This window comes from Formica exsecta, unplaced genomic scaffold, assembly GCF_003651465.1.
Source record: "Formica exsecta isolate Colony F162 unplaced genomic scaffold, ASM365146v1 scaffold272, whole genome shotgun sequence".
NCBI lineage: Eukaryota > Metazoa > Arthropoda > Insecta > Hymenoptera > Formicidae > Formica > Formica exsecta.
Window position 1 is genome coordinate 390,524 of NW_021849984.1, and position 15,303 is coordinate 405,826.

At 43.7% G+C, this 15,303-nt stretch overlaps 1 protein-coding gene across 4 annotated transcripts in view; it reads right to left on the reverse strand.

The window, feature by feature from the left end:
• The window catches only part of LOC115237112 (zinc finger homeobox protein 4), a 457,729-nt gene that overhangs the window by 104,387 nt on the left and 338,039 nt on the right, over positions 1-15,303 (reverse strand). For all 4 annotated transcript variants that reach the window (XM_029809964.1, XM_029809966.1, XM_029809965.1 and 1 more), the window contains 4 exons: positions 11,889-15,172; positions 6,306-9,139; positions 3,206-5,938; positions 2,609-3,062 (listed from right to left, as the gene is read on the reverse strand). In XM_029809964.1, coding sequence (XP_029665824.1) covers positions 2,609-3,062; positions 3,206-5,938; positions 6,306-9,139; positions 11,889-14,982 — 9,115 coding nt within the window. In that variant the 5' untranslated portion in view covers positions 14,983-15,172. The remainder of the gene's footprint in view (positions 1-2,608; positions 3,063-3,205; positions 5,939-6,305; positions 9,140-11,888; positions 15,173-15,303) is intronic.

Consider the following 15,303-nt stretch of genomic DNA (forward strand, 5'->3'; position numbering starts at 1 on the left):
TAATAATAATAATAATAATAAACTATATTGTATATACATAAGAAAAAGTGGTAGGAAAATAGTGTAGCGATCGACATACATAACATTATGTGTCCGTATATGAATGTACTTATGTGTAAGTAATATAAATGAGTGTATATCTTATATGTATGAAGAAAAGAAAGCGAAAAAAGCGAAGCCACACCCTCGTCAGCCACGGAGATACGAGTGTAAAATAAAATTAATTGGAAAAAGAGGGAGAGAGAGAGAGAGAGAGAGAGAAAAAAAAATAAACGGACGCACATCGCCAACTATTCAAGGTTACTGCCATTGCATCAATCAATCAATGTTGCGTTAATGTCGTTGCCCATTCCGAGTCCATTTTTTGAAAATGAATTGTTTGCTACTTTAGCATAAAATCGCAATAAAAATTGAAAAACTTGTTGACGATGCCATCCCTTATACTTCTCTCTGATACGTATCTATTGTACGTGTAAATAATGAGAGCCTTTACTACACACTACGTCTTTGCGGGATGTTTACATATATAATTTCTATAATATATTCGAGTCTCAAAAGTTTCTATTTTATTTTACAAAACGCTGTACGAATTTCACAAGAAGAACAAAATAATAATAACTATCCAACAAAAAGAACGAATCTAACATTTTACGATATTCTATAATATTCAGCTCTAGAAAAATGTTTCTAATTAATTATCATAATTCGCGATTATACCAGTGAAAGCATCACTGATTAAGTTAGGTAAATATGTATACGTATTCAGTACACATACGGTCTCTATGTCTAGTTTCGAGTAGCTAAGCACCGAGAAGCCATCACCGCTTGAAAATACTATATCTTATCTTTGCAGTGAAAATGATCAAAATGATTCTATTTTCTTTCATTTCTCACGTTGTTGCATTTAATACATATCGTTAAGATTGTTTTACTTCATTCATTATTAATCCTCATCTTGAAATACAATGATTTAATACAATTAAACCAAGTTTTTTATACCGTGTTTTTTGTTATGATTCGTCGTCCAATATGTGTAAGCACGTTTCATGGATCTTGCGGAATCATTTGCTCTGTTATCTCAGTATCACGCAACAGACGTGCATTTCTCACACACACATTCGTTTCAACGAAATAAAGATATATGCGATATATATATATATTATATACCGGCAGCGGTGATGGTGACACGCAATAATTAATATAACGTTTCCGATTCCTAACCAGTTGGACACGTGGGCAGACGAGAGCGTGACCACATCACAAAAAAAAGTTTCATAAATAATTAATATAAAAAAAATAATATACCTGTGTGTGATATAGCTGTATATTTATAGCTGCGTACAGTTTTCAATGTCGTGTATGACGTCGTCGTTAATAGCAAATAAGGCATTACTGCGCTGAGACGCTGCGTGTAAGCTAAGATGTAGAATTGGTTATCATGGAGAGTTTACGTGTGTACTTAAATAAAGATCAATCGCGAGAGAGAGCCCTCGCTCTCTCGGATCCCGATTCGGGATAAGAGCGAGAATTTGCGAAATATTTACAGTAAACGTAGAATGCGTAGCGCGAAAAAAAAATTAATAAAGGACGTGAAGATGTTGGAATGGTTTCGCAAATAAGGACGACGATAACGACGACAGTATAACGGAACGATGTCAATCGAAAGAAAGCTTCATATAATAATCGATTAAATAAAAGACATAACGGCGCTTTTAAGAGATATAACAGATAATATAAAATATAATAGAATTGTCATAATGTGAATCTCTCTTCAACTATACAGCAATTTACAGGAGATTAAATTCGGATCTCTGTTATTCAATAGAGATCATTATAAATCATTTAAACAAAAAAAATTTATTCTTGTATCGTGTTATACGCGCATATTTTTCTTGCATATTTCTTCTCAAAAACCCACCCCATTCTTTCTCTGACTCAGTCATTCTCTTTATGCAATTTCGCGAAATCTCATTCGTTCTTATGCTATTATATTTCATATATTCTTATGCTAATAGTTATCTGATGATAACTGTAAGGAACTTTTAGTATTGCCTAGCTCTAGATATATTATATTCGCTATATATGTATATATATATATGTATATATAGGGTATGTACATGTGTGTGTATATATATATATAGAAGTATATCTTCCCAAATTTAACTATTTTAATCCTCACTATTTTAATACGTCACTATTCAAATAGGCCCTTTAGAGTATCACACAGGCCCGATTTTACAAATACGTACATCATTATCAACAATATCATCGCAATATATACATAGACTACATAATATGTCAGAAATACAGACATATTTATAAACGACTTAACGCTCGCGAATTCGAAATTTCGTAACGTAATTTCAATTTTAACGCGAACGCCCAAAGATCCACACTCATCGATAAAATTTATAAAAAAAATCACCCCAAAAGTCGAAACAAAAATCTTTCACGCGATTGACAATTAAAATTGAGTAAATCCACAATTGCATTGAAAATTGCGATATATGTATTCATATGTGTATGCATACAAATAGCTGTTCGTTAAATTAGTACGAATTTCGAACCGGCGTCGTTTAGTCGTCTAAGAGGTCAGCTAGACACTCACCGGTAGTGGTGCTAGCTGCGCTGGCCGTAGCACCGGCGGGATGCTGCTGCTGCTGCTGCGACTGGAACATTGCCGTAGGGTGGAGGAACACGGATCCGTACATCATATTTTCGTCCGACTGCTGCTGTTGGTTGATTTGCTGACTGGTAGTGGCGACTACCGGCGAATTGCTGATACCAGGACCGCCGCCGCCACCGCCACCTAGCACGATCGGTGCTCCGGGAGTTGGCGGCACCAGACTGCCCTCTTCGACAGCGACGCGTACCGATTCGATGTGCCGCCGCGAGAAGACATGCTCCTGCAGCGGGGTCTTGGCCGAGTAGCGCACAGAACACAGTCTACATTCGTCTGGTCCGGTCGGTCCGCGATGCGGTTGAACGGCTGAGCTCTCGGCCGGCAGACCCGCCGCTAGCCTGGCTTTTTTCTCCTTGGCACGGGCATTCTGGAACCACACCTGCAACTCGTTTCCATTAGTCTCCGTAAACTCGGATCGAGATTAGACACGCGCGCGCGTCCAAACAACAGCTTCCTCGTAGGGTTATTAACGATTTATTACGAGCTCGGAGCCGGGCTCGCACGAGGACCATCGATGCTCACCTGGACCACCCGCTTCGGCAAGCCGATCTCGCGGCCGAGCATTTCACATTCTGCCATCGTCGGTGTCTTGTAATCCGAGAATAGCGACTTCATCACTTTCACCTGGGTGCCTGACATCTGCGTACGGTACCGCTTGCCGCCGGATTGACCAGTGGTGTTCCCGCCGCTGGACTGTGCATTGGTCACCGGCGGCCCAGAGGTATTCCCGGTGCCTCCGCTAGCGGGTCCTTGCCTCGAGCTCTGAGTACTCGAAGCCGGACTCGCCGGCCCGCTTTCATCGTCTAGGAATTCCGTGGTTTCGCTCATGCTGTCATCGTCGCAGATGCTGCGCTCGGATAAATCAGTCAGAGGTCCGCAATCGCTGCCACCGCGGAAGTGAGCGCCATGTTGCTCTTCGAGAAGGCTACTTAGACCGCCCAGAGTCAGTTTCATGGGTCGGCTGAGATCGACTGGTTTGCTAAGATCCAACGGTGACTCGGTATTGTGACCGATTTGATGATTCGCTATTTCTTGCTTTCCATTACTGGCGTGCGCCAGCTCGCTAAAGTATCGCTTCATTTCCTCATAATAAGAGGTTTTCAAAGACTTTAAAGATGCCTCCATGTCACTATTGATCGGCGGAAACAGCGGTGGCATCATATGAGGAGTGCTAGAATTTGAAGGAGCGGATTCCATCGAGAGCTCCTCATCCGGGATATTGTCAATGTTTACTTCACCACGTGCTACCTGATCCGCGTGTTTACTGCTGAGATGAGATTCCAGGGCGGACTTTACTTTAAATAGCGCCGGACAGAACGGACAGCGCTTGTTGATCACTTGGCTGTGGGCGCGGAATTGACCCTTACGTTCGCGAGCGCGTGTATTTTGGAACCACACTTGCACTACGCGTTTCTTCAAACCGACCTCGCGGGCGATCGTCTCCAGCATCTTCCTCGATGGATTAGACTCGATCTGGTACTTCTGATAGAGATAGTCCAGTTGTTCCGGGAGTATCGTAGTTCGCAAACGTTTGTCCTTCGGTTGCTCGTTGTGTTCCGAGTTTAAACGGTTGTCGCTGCCCGTTCCCTCCTCGGAGTCTTCGTATTTTCTTTTTTGCATCATGGCGATGAGCGGATGCGGAGTGTCTGTTGTAACTCCGGAGGTAGCGTTAAGTGCTTGCTGCTGCAGAATTCCGAAAGGTGTATCAGGTGGGTAGGTTGGCGGAAACAGAGACGGGTTCATGATATGTACTAGCTGATGTTCGCGCCAAAGCTCGAATCGTCCGAACACCAAATTGCATTTCTCGCACTGATAGCTACTTTCCTTTGATTCCGTTTGTGATTGCTGTTGTTGCGATTGCTGCTGTTGCGACTGCTGCTGAGACTGTTGATGCGTTTGAGATAGTGTCTGCTGCTGATGTTGATGAGGAGGCGTGGCGGTGTTCAATGGTTGTTGTAATTGTTCGGCGAGCGCAGGGGCGGCCGACGGATTGTTAGCTACCGTGTTATTTGTTGTTGTAGTAGAACTGCTGTTACTGTCTTCGGAACTCAGAACTGCGGCAACCTGAGCCGCCGCAGCCTGGGCTTGCGCGCTCCTCTTGGCGTCTTCCTCTTTGAAGCAGTGCGTCTTTTGATGGCGTATAAGTTCGTAATATCGTTGAAATACTAGCAGGCATTTTTTGCACTGATAATTTAATCCTGGTGTTCTCTGAAATCTACCGGAACCATCATCGTTCTCGCGTCCACCCGCTGTCACGGGCTCGGCGGCAGGTTGGTTCTCATACACTTTACGTGCCTTTTGCCTAGCATTTTGAAACCACACCACAATCACGCGCGGACTCAAACCAAGAAGCTTGCTGAGGTACTCTAAATCATCGTCTTTCGGATACGCGTTGTTCTCAAAAAATTCTTGAAGAACTTTTATTTGATAATCGGTGAATCTCGTTCGATTGGCGCGTTTTCCGGAACTGCCGCCGGAAGCGTTGCTGCCATTACTATTGCCGCCGAAAGAATAATCCGTCGGTCCGCGGCCCGGGCTAAGAGATCTCTGCGGTGTAAGTGCCATGGCAGCGATCGCGTTCGACACTACGTTACCTGTTCCCGGAGTAGGATTGGCAAAATTTTGGGGCGCCAGTTTCGGCGGTAACATTGGAGTACTCGGGGCGTTTGTAGTCGATGGGGGATGAGACGAAATGTCATGATGGATGCCCGAGAATACAGAACTCATACTGAGCGCAGGTGAATGCGGTCGTGATTGTTGGCCACCCGAGCTACCGGGTGAATGATGTTGCTGCTCTTCTTGATGTTGTTGACTTTGCTGTTGTTGTTGACACTGTGATTGCTCCGGCGCCTCCTGTTTAATCTCGGTAAGTTGCGATGTGCTTGCATTTTGTATAGATGGTGGAGGCGTGACTTGCTTATTTGGACTTTTATCGTCGCAAGAACTGCCAGATACGCTGGAATTTAATGGGGTCACTTTCGCTTCACCTGTCTTTTCGTATTCCTCGAGATTCAAAGTGGTACTTGGCGGATTATTGAAATTGTAAGGACTATCCTTGTTACGTTGCCGCTCTTTAAATAACGTATTTCGGAACCAATGTTTTATAACTTTAGGCGGCAAACCGCTTTGGGCGGCCATTTCCAAAATTTGTTCCTCACCAGGAGAATTATTAATATCAAAGTGGCCGCGTAGTATCTTTAGCTGTTCATCTGTGATACGCGTACGCGCTCGTTTCTGTGATGCAGCTGCGTTCGCCTGAAAGGTCAAAAAAATCGCTCGTACTTTCCGTCCGCTTTCTAATATTTGACATATGTAATTGATATTCGACAATTATGCAATGCAGAAGATAATTAAATATAGATTGATGGATAGATTAATACGAAAAATATCTTTTTCGAACAACATTTCACTTTTGCATATAAATTTAAACATTCTTTTAAATCTGTCTTATCCTCCTGGCATAACTATATCTTTATTTCTAACTATATTATTTACTACTGTTCGACACTATTGTAATATTATTTATTATCAAAAAATGGTTTGCGTCAATAAATAAATAAATGAATAAATATAAAATAAATAAATATTACAACACATAGTATATATCTCTCATGCTACTTACCGCTGCTGCCGCCTGTTGTTGCTGAAGAGCAAGATGCTGTTTAGCAAGAAGATCCGCTTGATTAATTGGTGGATATCCGGCGGCGGCACCATCATACGGTGGTGGTGGTAACATCATTGGCACTAAAGGCGGCTGTAAGTTCATAGCTGCCAAAGCAGGTACAGCGTTCAATGAGAATGGTAATCCCATCATTCCCATCATCAATCCCGGATATTGTTGCAGATGTTGCTGTAGTTGCGATGCCGCCATTGCGTTCAAAGCAGCTTGCATTTCGGACATTTGTTGAGCAAATGTAAGTTGTGAATGTTGCTGTAGCTGTTGTTGTTGCTGCTGCTGCTGTGACTGCTGCTGTTGTGAAATGTGATGCGAATTGGTAGGCAGTACAGTCGGCGTCGTAGAGTCTGTACTTGAAACGGGAGTGTTACTCAATGCCGGAGTAGTAGCTGGAGTAGTTGATGTGGCTTCTGGTGTTCGGCTGATACGTTCCTTGCATTCAGTGTTTTCTTCCTTTTCTTTTTCGCGTGATTCTTTATCGGAGCTAAGATCTTGTGGTTGTCCAGCAGCAGGCGTGGAGCTCCTCGGCGCCGTAGTAGTTGATGAGGATGTCGCGACGGTCACCACCACGCTTTTCTTCTCGTACTCGCATTTGAACTGCTGCGCATATTTTTCGAGGAATTCGCGCGGTACAAGATCGCGATGGACCTCTTCACAGTGAGCCTTCAGAACCCAAACACTGCTAAATTCTTTGTTACAGTGCTGGCAAGTGCTGCGTGTAAGCTCGGGTATCACGTCATCATCAATGTGAGTCTCCTCAGCTTCTTCCTCTTTCTCTTGCGCGGCTTGAGCAGCGAGAGCTTGCTTCTGCTGTTCCTGCTTTTGTTGTTCCTGCTGCGCTTGAAGAGCGGCGGCCGCTTCCTCCTCTTTACGCTGCCGTCTTTGATGATTCTCATTGAACTGCATGACGAGATCAAAACCGAAGCTTTCCAAAAGATGTTTGTACATTTGCGAGGTCTTATGTCGAGGTTGGGATAGAATGTCCTGCGACGAATGTTGCGTGGCTTGTTGCATGTGTTGCTGCGGTCCTGGCGTCGTGGATGTAGGAGGTGGTGTCTTAGCCGGAGTGGATGAGGTTAATTGCTGCGAAGCAGCTAATTGTTGAAACAATGCCAGTGGATTACTAAAAATGCAGTATAGTTGCTGATGTGTTGCTAATTGTTCCTGATTGACGAACAGAGCACTGCAGCGTGAACAACAAAGCATCCCGCTTGCATTACTAGTGTTACTATTAACGGGTGAACTGGTTGGGCTTATCGGCGATGGTTGCTCAATTAGTGGCCGAGCGAGATCTACCTGACCGCTAGCTGCAAGATCCTGCAGTTTACTGGTACGCGTTTGATGAAGGACACTCCTCATGTGAATATCCAGGGTGCTTCCCTGGGTATATGCGACTTTGCAGATGTTGCATTTGTAAGGTTTCTTGTCTTGATCTTGTTGGGAATCGGGCGATTCGGTCGGACTGGCCGGAGGTACTACCGAAATCAATGTATTGTTGTTACCTTGCTCCTGTGCCATCGCTCGCTTTAGTTTGTGTAAGTGGCTGACGCTGTTGTAATGCACGAGAAGTATGTTCTTCTGTGTGAAACTCTCCTTGCAAACATCGCACTTGTACGGTCTGTTAGGATCCAGATACTTTTCCATTGGATAAGACATCTTTTCACCTTTGCGATGCAACAAAGTCTTGTTGTGACCAGTGAGATAGCTCTGACGCGTAAAGGCCACTTTGCACCGGTGACACTTGAATTTTCGATTAGGATCGTGATAAGAATCTTCAGCAATTGTTTGGCTATTTAAATAATCCTCTAGTAGACGTTGCTCTTTCTGCAACGGAGACGAATCACTAGCATCACTTTCTTCTTCGTCACCTCTACCGGCATCATCTTCCACATTCTGCTCGCCAATCAAGCCGCTTTGCCTCTTCAATGTTTCTTCCGTAAGCGCTTGAAGCAAGGGATGTGCGATTAAGCTCTGTTTGTACTGAGCTAATTCGTCTTCATGGAGATCATGGGTAGATTCCAAGTGTCTTTGAAGCGCTTGAACTGAACGAAAAGATCGTCCGCAGAAGGTGCATTTGGTTGCATCTCTGATCGCGTGGTACTGGGAGTGTTGTTGAACTTTCTCCAAAGTCTTGAAAGCGAGACTGCACTGTCCACAACGATACTTGTAAACATGTTTCTCGCTAACTGCTAAAGTGAGCATAGTAGCTGGATGATTTTCTCTGTGATGTTGCTGAAGGTCTTCGGGAGAACGGTAAGTTCGACCACACACAGTACACACAGTCCTGTTGAGTTCTTCGATGTCATCGTTGCCACTCCGTTCGCTCATGTCTTCTTCCTGATGGGGTTTCGTCGTTGTCGTGGGCGATGTTGGCGTCGTTGCAGCTGTTACAGCTGGCGTTGAAGTATTCCTCGGATTATTATTCAGCCAATGACTTTGATCCACCAGTAGTAATAGCCTCTGCAGGCCATCGGTGTTAACGGAATGAATTTGCATCACGTGTTTCTCGAGAGCAGGACGTTCCTTGAAACTATCTTGGCACAAGGGGCATAATAAGTCCGGCGTCGGCTCTTCCTTCACTGCTTCAGTTTTCTCTTCCGAATCATGAACGTGAGCCACTTGCAAATGCTGTCGTAATTCTTCCCGCGACGTCGGCTGATACGTACAGTATAGGCACGTAATTTCGTCTTGATCATTCTCCGGCTCCATTTCCGGTTCTGGATCATTATCCGGTTCTTGTTTCACTTCACTACCGCACTCACTACCTTCCTCCCGTCGTTCTGAAATCAGACAAAAAAAAATGTTTTTCGAAGATTCTTTTCGGATGCAACAACTAATTAATTATTAAGAATCTTCATATTAAAGATGATAAAAATGATTAATGTTCTGATTTAATATAAAGTAAATTAAGTCAATAACATATCACTATTGAAAAAAAATTGTAGTTTTAATCCATTTAATCTGTTTAAAGGAAAGTATAATATGGACAAAAGAGCAGAATTTTAAATTTTTTTTTAAATTTTTTAAATTATTAAAAAGATATTAGGTATATATATATATATATATATATATATATTAAAAAGATTTTTTTAAATGTTGTCTGTAAATAATGAATATCTATGTAGTTTAAAATGGAGCACTTGAAAATAATTAAAATATCAAAATTCTTTTATTTTTTATAGATTTTGATGGATTTTGTTTCAAACATTTTTTATTGTTGTCTCTTTCTTAATTTTATCAAGATTTGACCTTTTCTTTTTTTCTTTATTTTAGAGCATATAAAAAAATGTTACATGTGAGAATAGGATTTAAAATCTTCAGACGTATATAAAATTTCTAAGGAATATAGATAGCGGAAATTCTTAAGTAAAATTGTATAAATTAAATTATTATACACACAATTTTTCTTTAAATTGACATTGATATTTATTGATTGGTATTTCTGATTTTATAACCGAAACGTCTTGATGCGAAATTAATACAAAATGGAAGTTCCAATGTTAAGCAGAAAAAAAAGAAAGTTTTTTACGATCCATTTATTATAGTATCTTTATGAATGTCCGAGTGCGTCTTGAAATTACGAAACTTGTTTTTTGCGATTGATATTTATTCATCACAAAATATTTTAAATCGTATTTCTCGGCGCCGTAGTAAACGGTTAATTAAAAACGCAAATGGTGTATAATCACTTATATGTGCAAAGAATGACAAGAAAAGCACTTATGATTATTTATAAAATTTCTACCTACCGTAGAACATTTCACAATTACAATTTCCTTCTAATTATCATATATATTGTTATAGTAAGATTATTTACGTTTCGATTTCGCCGACATTTGCTACAATAAATCGGTTGTTTCATTCGGTCGGCGCAATATTAAACTTCGGCAATAAGTATTCAGACGCGCGCAGGAAACAGCCATCTATTTCGCAGCGATTCATTCCCCGAGACATTAGTTTGAAACGCCACAGGAGAAAGTAAATTATAGATACTACCGGCTAAACTATGGCACACACAGTGCTACGCAACGTAAAGTTCGCGTTTAGTGTCACGTACGCACCGGCTATATGTCGGATATTCTCTCTATCGGCTCTATTAAATTGATTAGACTTACCCGAGAACCGCGCTTGCGATTTTTCCTCCCGCGGTCCATCCGGTGACCGATCCGCGAAAGAATTACCGGTGCAATTATATATATTCTGCCGGTCGTTTCGGTGCGCGAACGGAAGGATTTACGCAAGCAAAACGCGCACGCATGTACGTATGTACATATCGCCGTCATCGCGGAGAGAAAGTTTTCCGGCCGTGTCGAAAAGAGGAAGACGACGAGGAACCAACGGTCGGTCCTTTGCACGCGTCGCAGATGCTCTCGCGCCGGTTTTACAACAGTAATAAGTCAAATTACAGATTGGCCGCATCGACACACATCGAATTGATATGGCGGTTTTCTACGAAAGAGAAGAGAAAAAAAAGAAAGGAACGATAAAAAAAAGACGAAAAAGAAACACCGTCTGTATCGTGCGGCATTGTCCGAAAATTTGCACGATACGACCGTCAGTTGCGATGTCTTGCAAAGCGCGCGGAGCAACTGTGTGCTTGCTGGTTTCTCATTTCTCCATATATATTTATATAAATACAGTCCCTACCAATATATATTACATAATAACACGCAGCATTGTGCACGCCGGTAGTGACGGCACACGCCATGGCCATATGCCATACAAAATTACCATCATTGCCGACTAATTGTGAGATAACAAAATAATGAGACCACTGAATTCATTAAGGGTGTAGTTGCAGGTGTAGTTTTCTTTGCTCGCACAAACTAATGTAGGGTGCAAGCCAACATAAAAGAAATTTGCCATAAAAGAAATTATATCTAGCATGAACCTACCTCTCTCTTGTTTCGTATATGTAATTTTTATAATGTATGCTGACATTTTTTTAAATACTGTTCTCAAGTATATCTAATATAAAAAAATTTACAACCAATATATGATCTATCAATTAATTATAAAGCCTGTTAAAAACATAAAATAAACAAGTTATAACGAATAAATAATTTTAAAAAATTATCTCATGTGTTGATTGATCAAAAAATACAAAAATGCTCTTTTAGTATCGACACACAGCTGTCTTTATAAAAAAAAAGTGTTTAAAGGAATTTAGTTTTTGAGAAAGCAAAGAATACAACATAAATGTGTGATCATAATCCATTACTTTATCAAAAAACCAAATTAATTGAATATTCCATTTTTATGTAAATTTCTTAAAATATGAGCTTTTAGCGTACTTTGCCATTCTTAATTGATTACTCTTCGTAATTTTGCTATATAATAAATGTCAACATCATTTCATGTAAAATGTAAAGCAATTTTTTCTATACATATATTAAAAATATGATATTCTTAACATGAAAAAAGTTGATTTTGAATATTAATGATATAATTATATAAACGATAATATTTTATGACGGATATATATAATATTTGTCGTATTTATTTATTATTAGATTTGTTGTAACTCACCATTGTTGGTGCTTGTAGCGTTGGGTGTCGTTGGCGTGGTCGGGCTCGGTTGTTGCGTGGGCGGCACATCGGGATCGCTCACTACCTGAAACACGTCGCTGATATCCGTGTGCGGAGTCTCGTTTCCTTGGAGGCTGCTTCTCCTGTGAAGCTGATGTAACTGCTCCATTTGAAAATGTCGCATAGATTTCACGTGTTGTAGGAGCGGCAATCGGTGCTTGGCACTGAATACGCACAGAGCGCAGTGATACAATTTCCCAGGAGTTTGGATATTGCTGCTCGCCTCAATAAGATGACGGAGCAGAAGCGCCGCGGCTTCGTGCCTGGGCGAGGCGGCGTGCAAAGCCAATTTATGGGCGCTGTTAGTGTAGTAATCACACGCGTGACAGCGCAATTGTGCAGCGCTCGTGGGTGACGCCAAGTACTTGAGTTTCCATTCGTTACGTGGACCACCCTCCTTCACGTGGTTCACGTGCTGCAGCCGCTGCAGATGCTTGTCAGTCTTACAATGCAGCTGGAAATTCGCTTTCAGATTGGTTTTATAGGAACAGAGCTTGCAAATGAAATGTGCGTTTAACACCGTAAGTATCTCGCCTTCGCGGGTCCTCGTTCTATCGACGGCCAAATGATGGCCCAGAGCCTCGAGTGAATCCGTCGCGAAGTTGTTGCAGACACAGCAGTGATAAAGATGGGTGGGATCTTGGTCCGCGGGTTCTGGCGGCGGCTCCATGCTGTCCGGCGAAAGCCCAACATCGCCGCCAAGATTAGTCATGGCAGCCATGTTCGCCATGATGTCAGGCGGGAGCTGTTGTGGCAGTGGACCGCCGGTCATCATTTGTATCAGAAGCGCTTGATTGTAAGCCATATCAGCCAATGCCGCCTCCGCGTGTTGCGGAGGTTTGTCCAGACCGCCTAAGTGGAGCAATTGTTCGAGCTGTTGTTGTTGCGCCTGCTGATGATGCTGCTGCGCTTGATGATGGTGAGACAACACGGACAATGTTTGCATGTGCTTGATATTCTGATGCAGAACGAGCGAGTTGTGTGTGTGTTTCTCGCTCGTCATATGTATTCTCAGATTCCGCGCGACATTCGTCTCGTAGTTGCATACGTCGCAGCGAAACGAATGCTTCGGTTTACTCTGATTACTACTCTGAGCGGTCAGATGTGGATTGTGATTTTGCTGATGGTGAGGACTCCGTGTCGGCATTGGCGCTTCCTGAGACGAGGAGGGGTTGCTGGTACCGGAACCACCCCCGCTACCTTGCTGCAATTCTTGCATGTTGTTCAGATGTTTGTCACTCTGCATATGTATACTGAGATTGCCTTTCGTCGTGGTAGAATAATTGCATACTTCGCATCTGTATGGCTTGTAGCCGCAAGTGTAAGTTTCGCCACGCGCTAACCTAGGATGCGGCTGACCAGCGATGCAATAGATGCAAGATGTCTCGTTTTCCGGATGTTTCTCCTTCATGTGTATCTCAAGGGTCTCCTGGTACTTGTAGTGCCAGTTACATTTAGGACATTTCAGAGTTTTGCAAGAGTTTCGGCTGTGGATGCCAACGAGCGGTCCACCGGCACCGGCGAGTCGACTGGTAGCTAATATCAATTCACACCTACCGCACTCTACTCCGCTCGGTCTGCCTTGCATATGATCCGAACACACACCTATCGTGGTACCGCCACTGTAACTCGGTGGGTTTTGTGGATGAGTAAGCGCGTATGAAGATGGAGATCCTTTAACTGACGAAGCCGACGGTGGTGGTGAGCTGTAATGCATGACATCGGGAGCCTTGGCCCAGGATACGGCACTGACCTGCGCGCCGGTCCACTGATGTTGTTGATGATTGTATGTGAGAGGATGATTCGAATGTGACGTCGGCGTTGTGGGAGTGCTCGGCGAGGGTCGCTGTTGCGTTTGTTGCGATTGCTGTTGTTGAGGACTACTAGGTACGCCAGGTGTACTCGCCGGTGTGTTCGTTGTCGTTGTCTCGTGTTCGTTAGACTCATTACGCTGATGCTGTTGACCTTGTATTTGCGCGGGTAACGCCTGAGTGCAAGCCAAATTCGTGACAGGCTCCAGGAAACTAACAAGTGGCTGCTTTCCTCTACCCACAGCCTGAATGATAGCCGACGCTGTCGATTGTGAAAGTATCTGTCGTTCGTCCTCCATTAAAGTAAGTTGATGCTCGCCCTGAGCGTGCGCGACAAAACTTTTCGCGTATCCAAAACTGAGCTTGCATATGAAACACATTAAGATAGGTTTGATGGGCACTGATGCAGGTGATGGTGGCGCCGTAAACTTCGGAGCGGGCTGTTGTTTACTACCCTCTGCGCTCCTGTAACTGATCACCCGGTAACTGTGCATTACGGGAAGATCGGGATTGTGCTGTTGGGCCGTCGAGCGTTGTTGCTGCTGTTGCTGCTGCTGCTGATAGGCCTGATGCGCATACAACCGCGATACGTAGTACGCGTTCGCGATTTGCGGGAAAACTAAAGAGTGAGGAACCGATACACCGCGCCCGTCCACGATACAACCATCAGGTAGAGAGTCGTCTTCACTGAGCTCGCTCTCGCCCTCGAAGATGTAGGCCGACCCATCCGGATTGTAGATGATCTTACCGTCGAATTTTTCCACATCGCCGCCCGTCGGACTCGGACTCGGACTAGGGCCTTGCTGTTGCTGCTGACCCTGCGATTGCATCGTCATAGTAGTGGTCGTAGTGGTGGTGGTGGTGTCCGCGATAGGTGTAGGTGTCGGTATCGCGTCGCGGGTGCAGGGTTCCGTGCCCGAAGGTGGACTGGCCGTGCGGGGGTGATGGGGCTGATGTAACGCAGCCCCAGCCGCCGGGGGGGACCCACCCCCTCGGCCCCCCTCCTCCTCCGGGCTCATCTCCTGCTTCTGCTGCGCGTACGTGGAATTTTGAAAGGGCCCGCCGTGTTGCTGTTGTCGCTGTTGCTGCTGCTGATGATGGACCGCCACCAGCTGCTGAAAGAACTGATGCTCGATCGCGCTCGGCGTGTGCTGCTGTATATGCGACGGAGGAATATTGTGGTGCTGAAGGTGGTACGGGGGATGAGGCTCACTGGAGGGCATCACCCCAGACGTGAGGCGGGCGCCAGCCTCACATCACCTACGGTGCCTGCGCCTGCGTTCTCCGGACTTCCTCTTCTTCTTCTTCCGCGCGGACTCGCCCGCTTTCTCGTCGACTGCCTCCCCGTCTTATTCTTCCTTTCGCCACCGAGAGAGGGTTCACTAGCTACCCCGACGTAAGCCCAGGTCGTACCTGCAAACAAATAAAGATCAAACATTAAGATTGATATGCATGTTTAACGTTAATATTTTTTGTAAATATATATTTTTTATTTTTATTTGTGTATAAATAAATTATATATATTTGATTTTTTTATATTATAT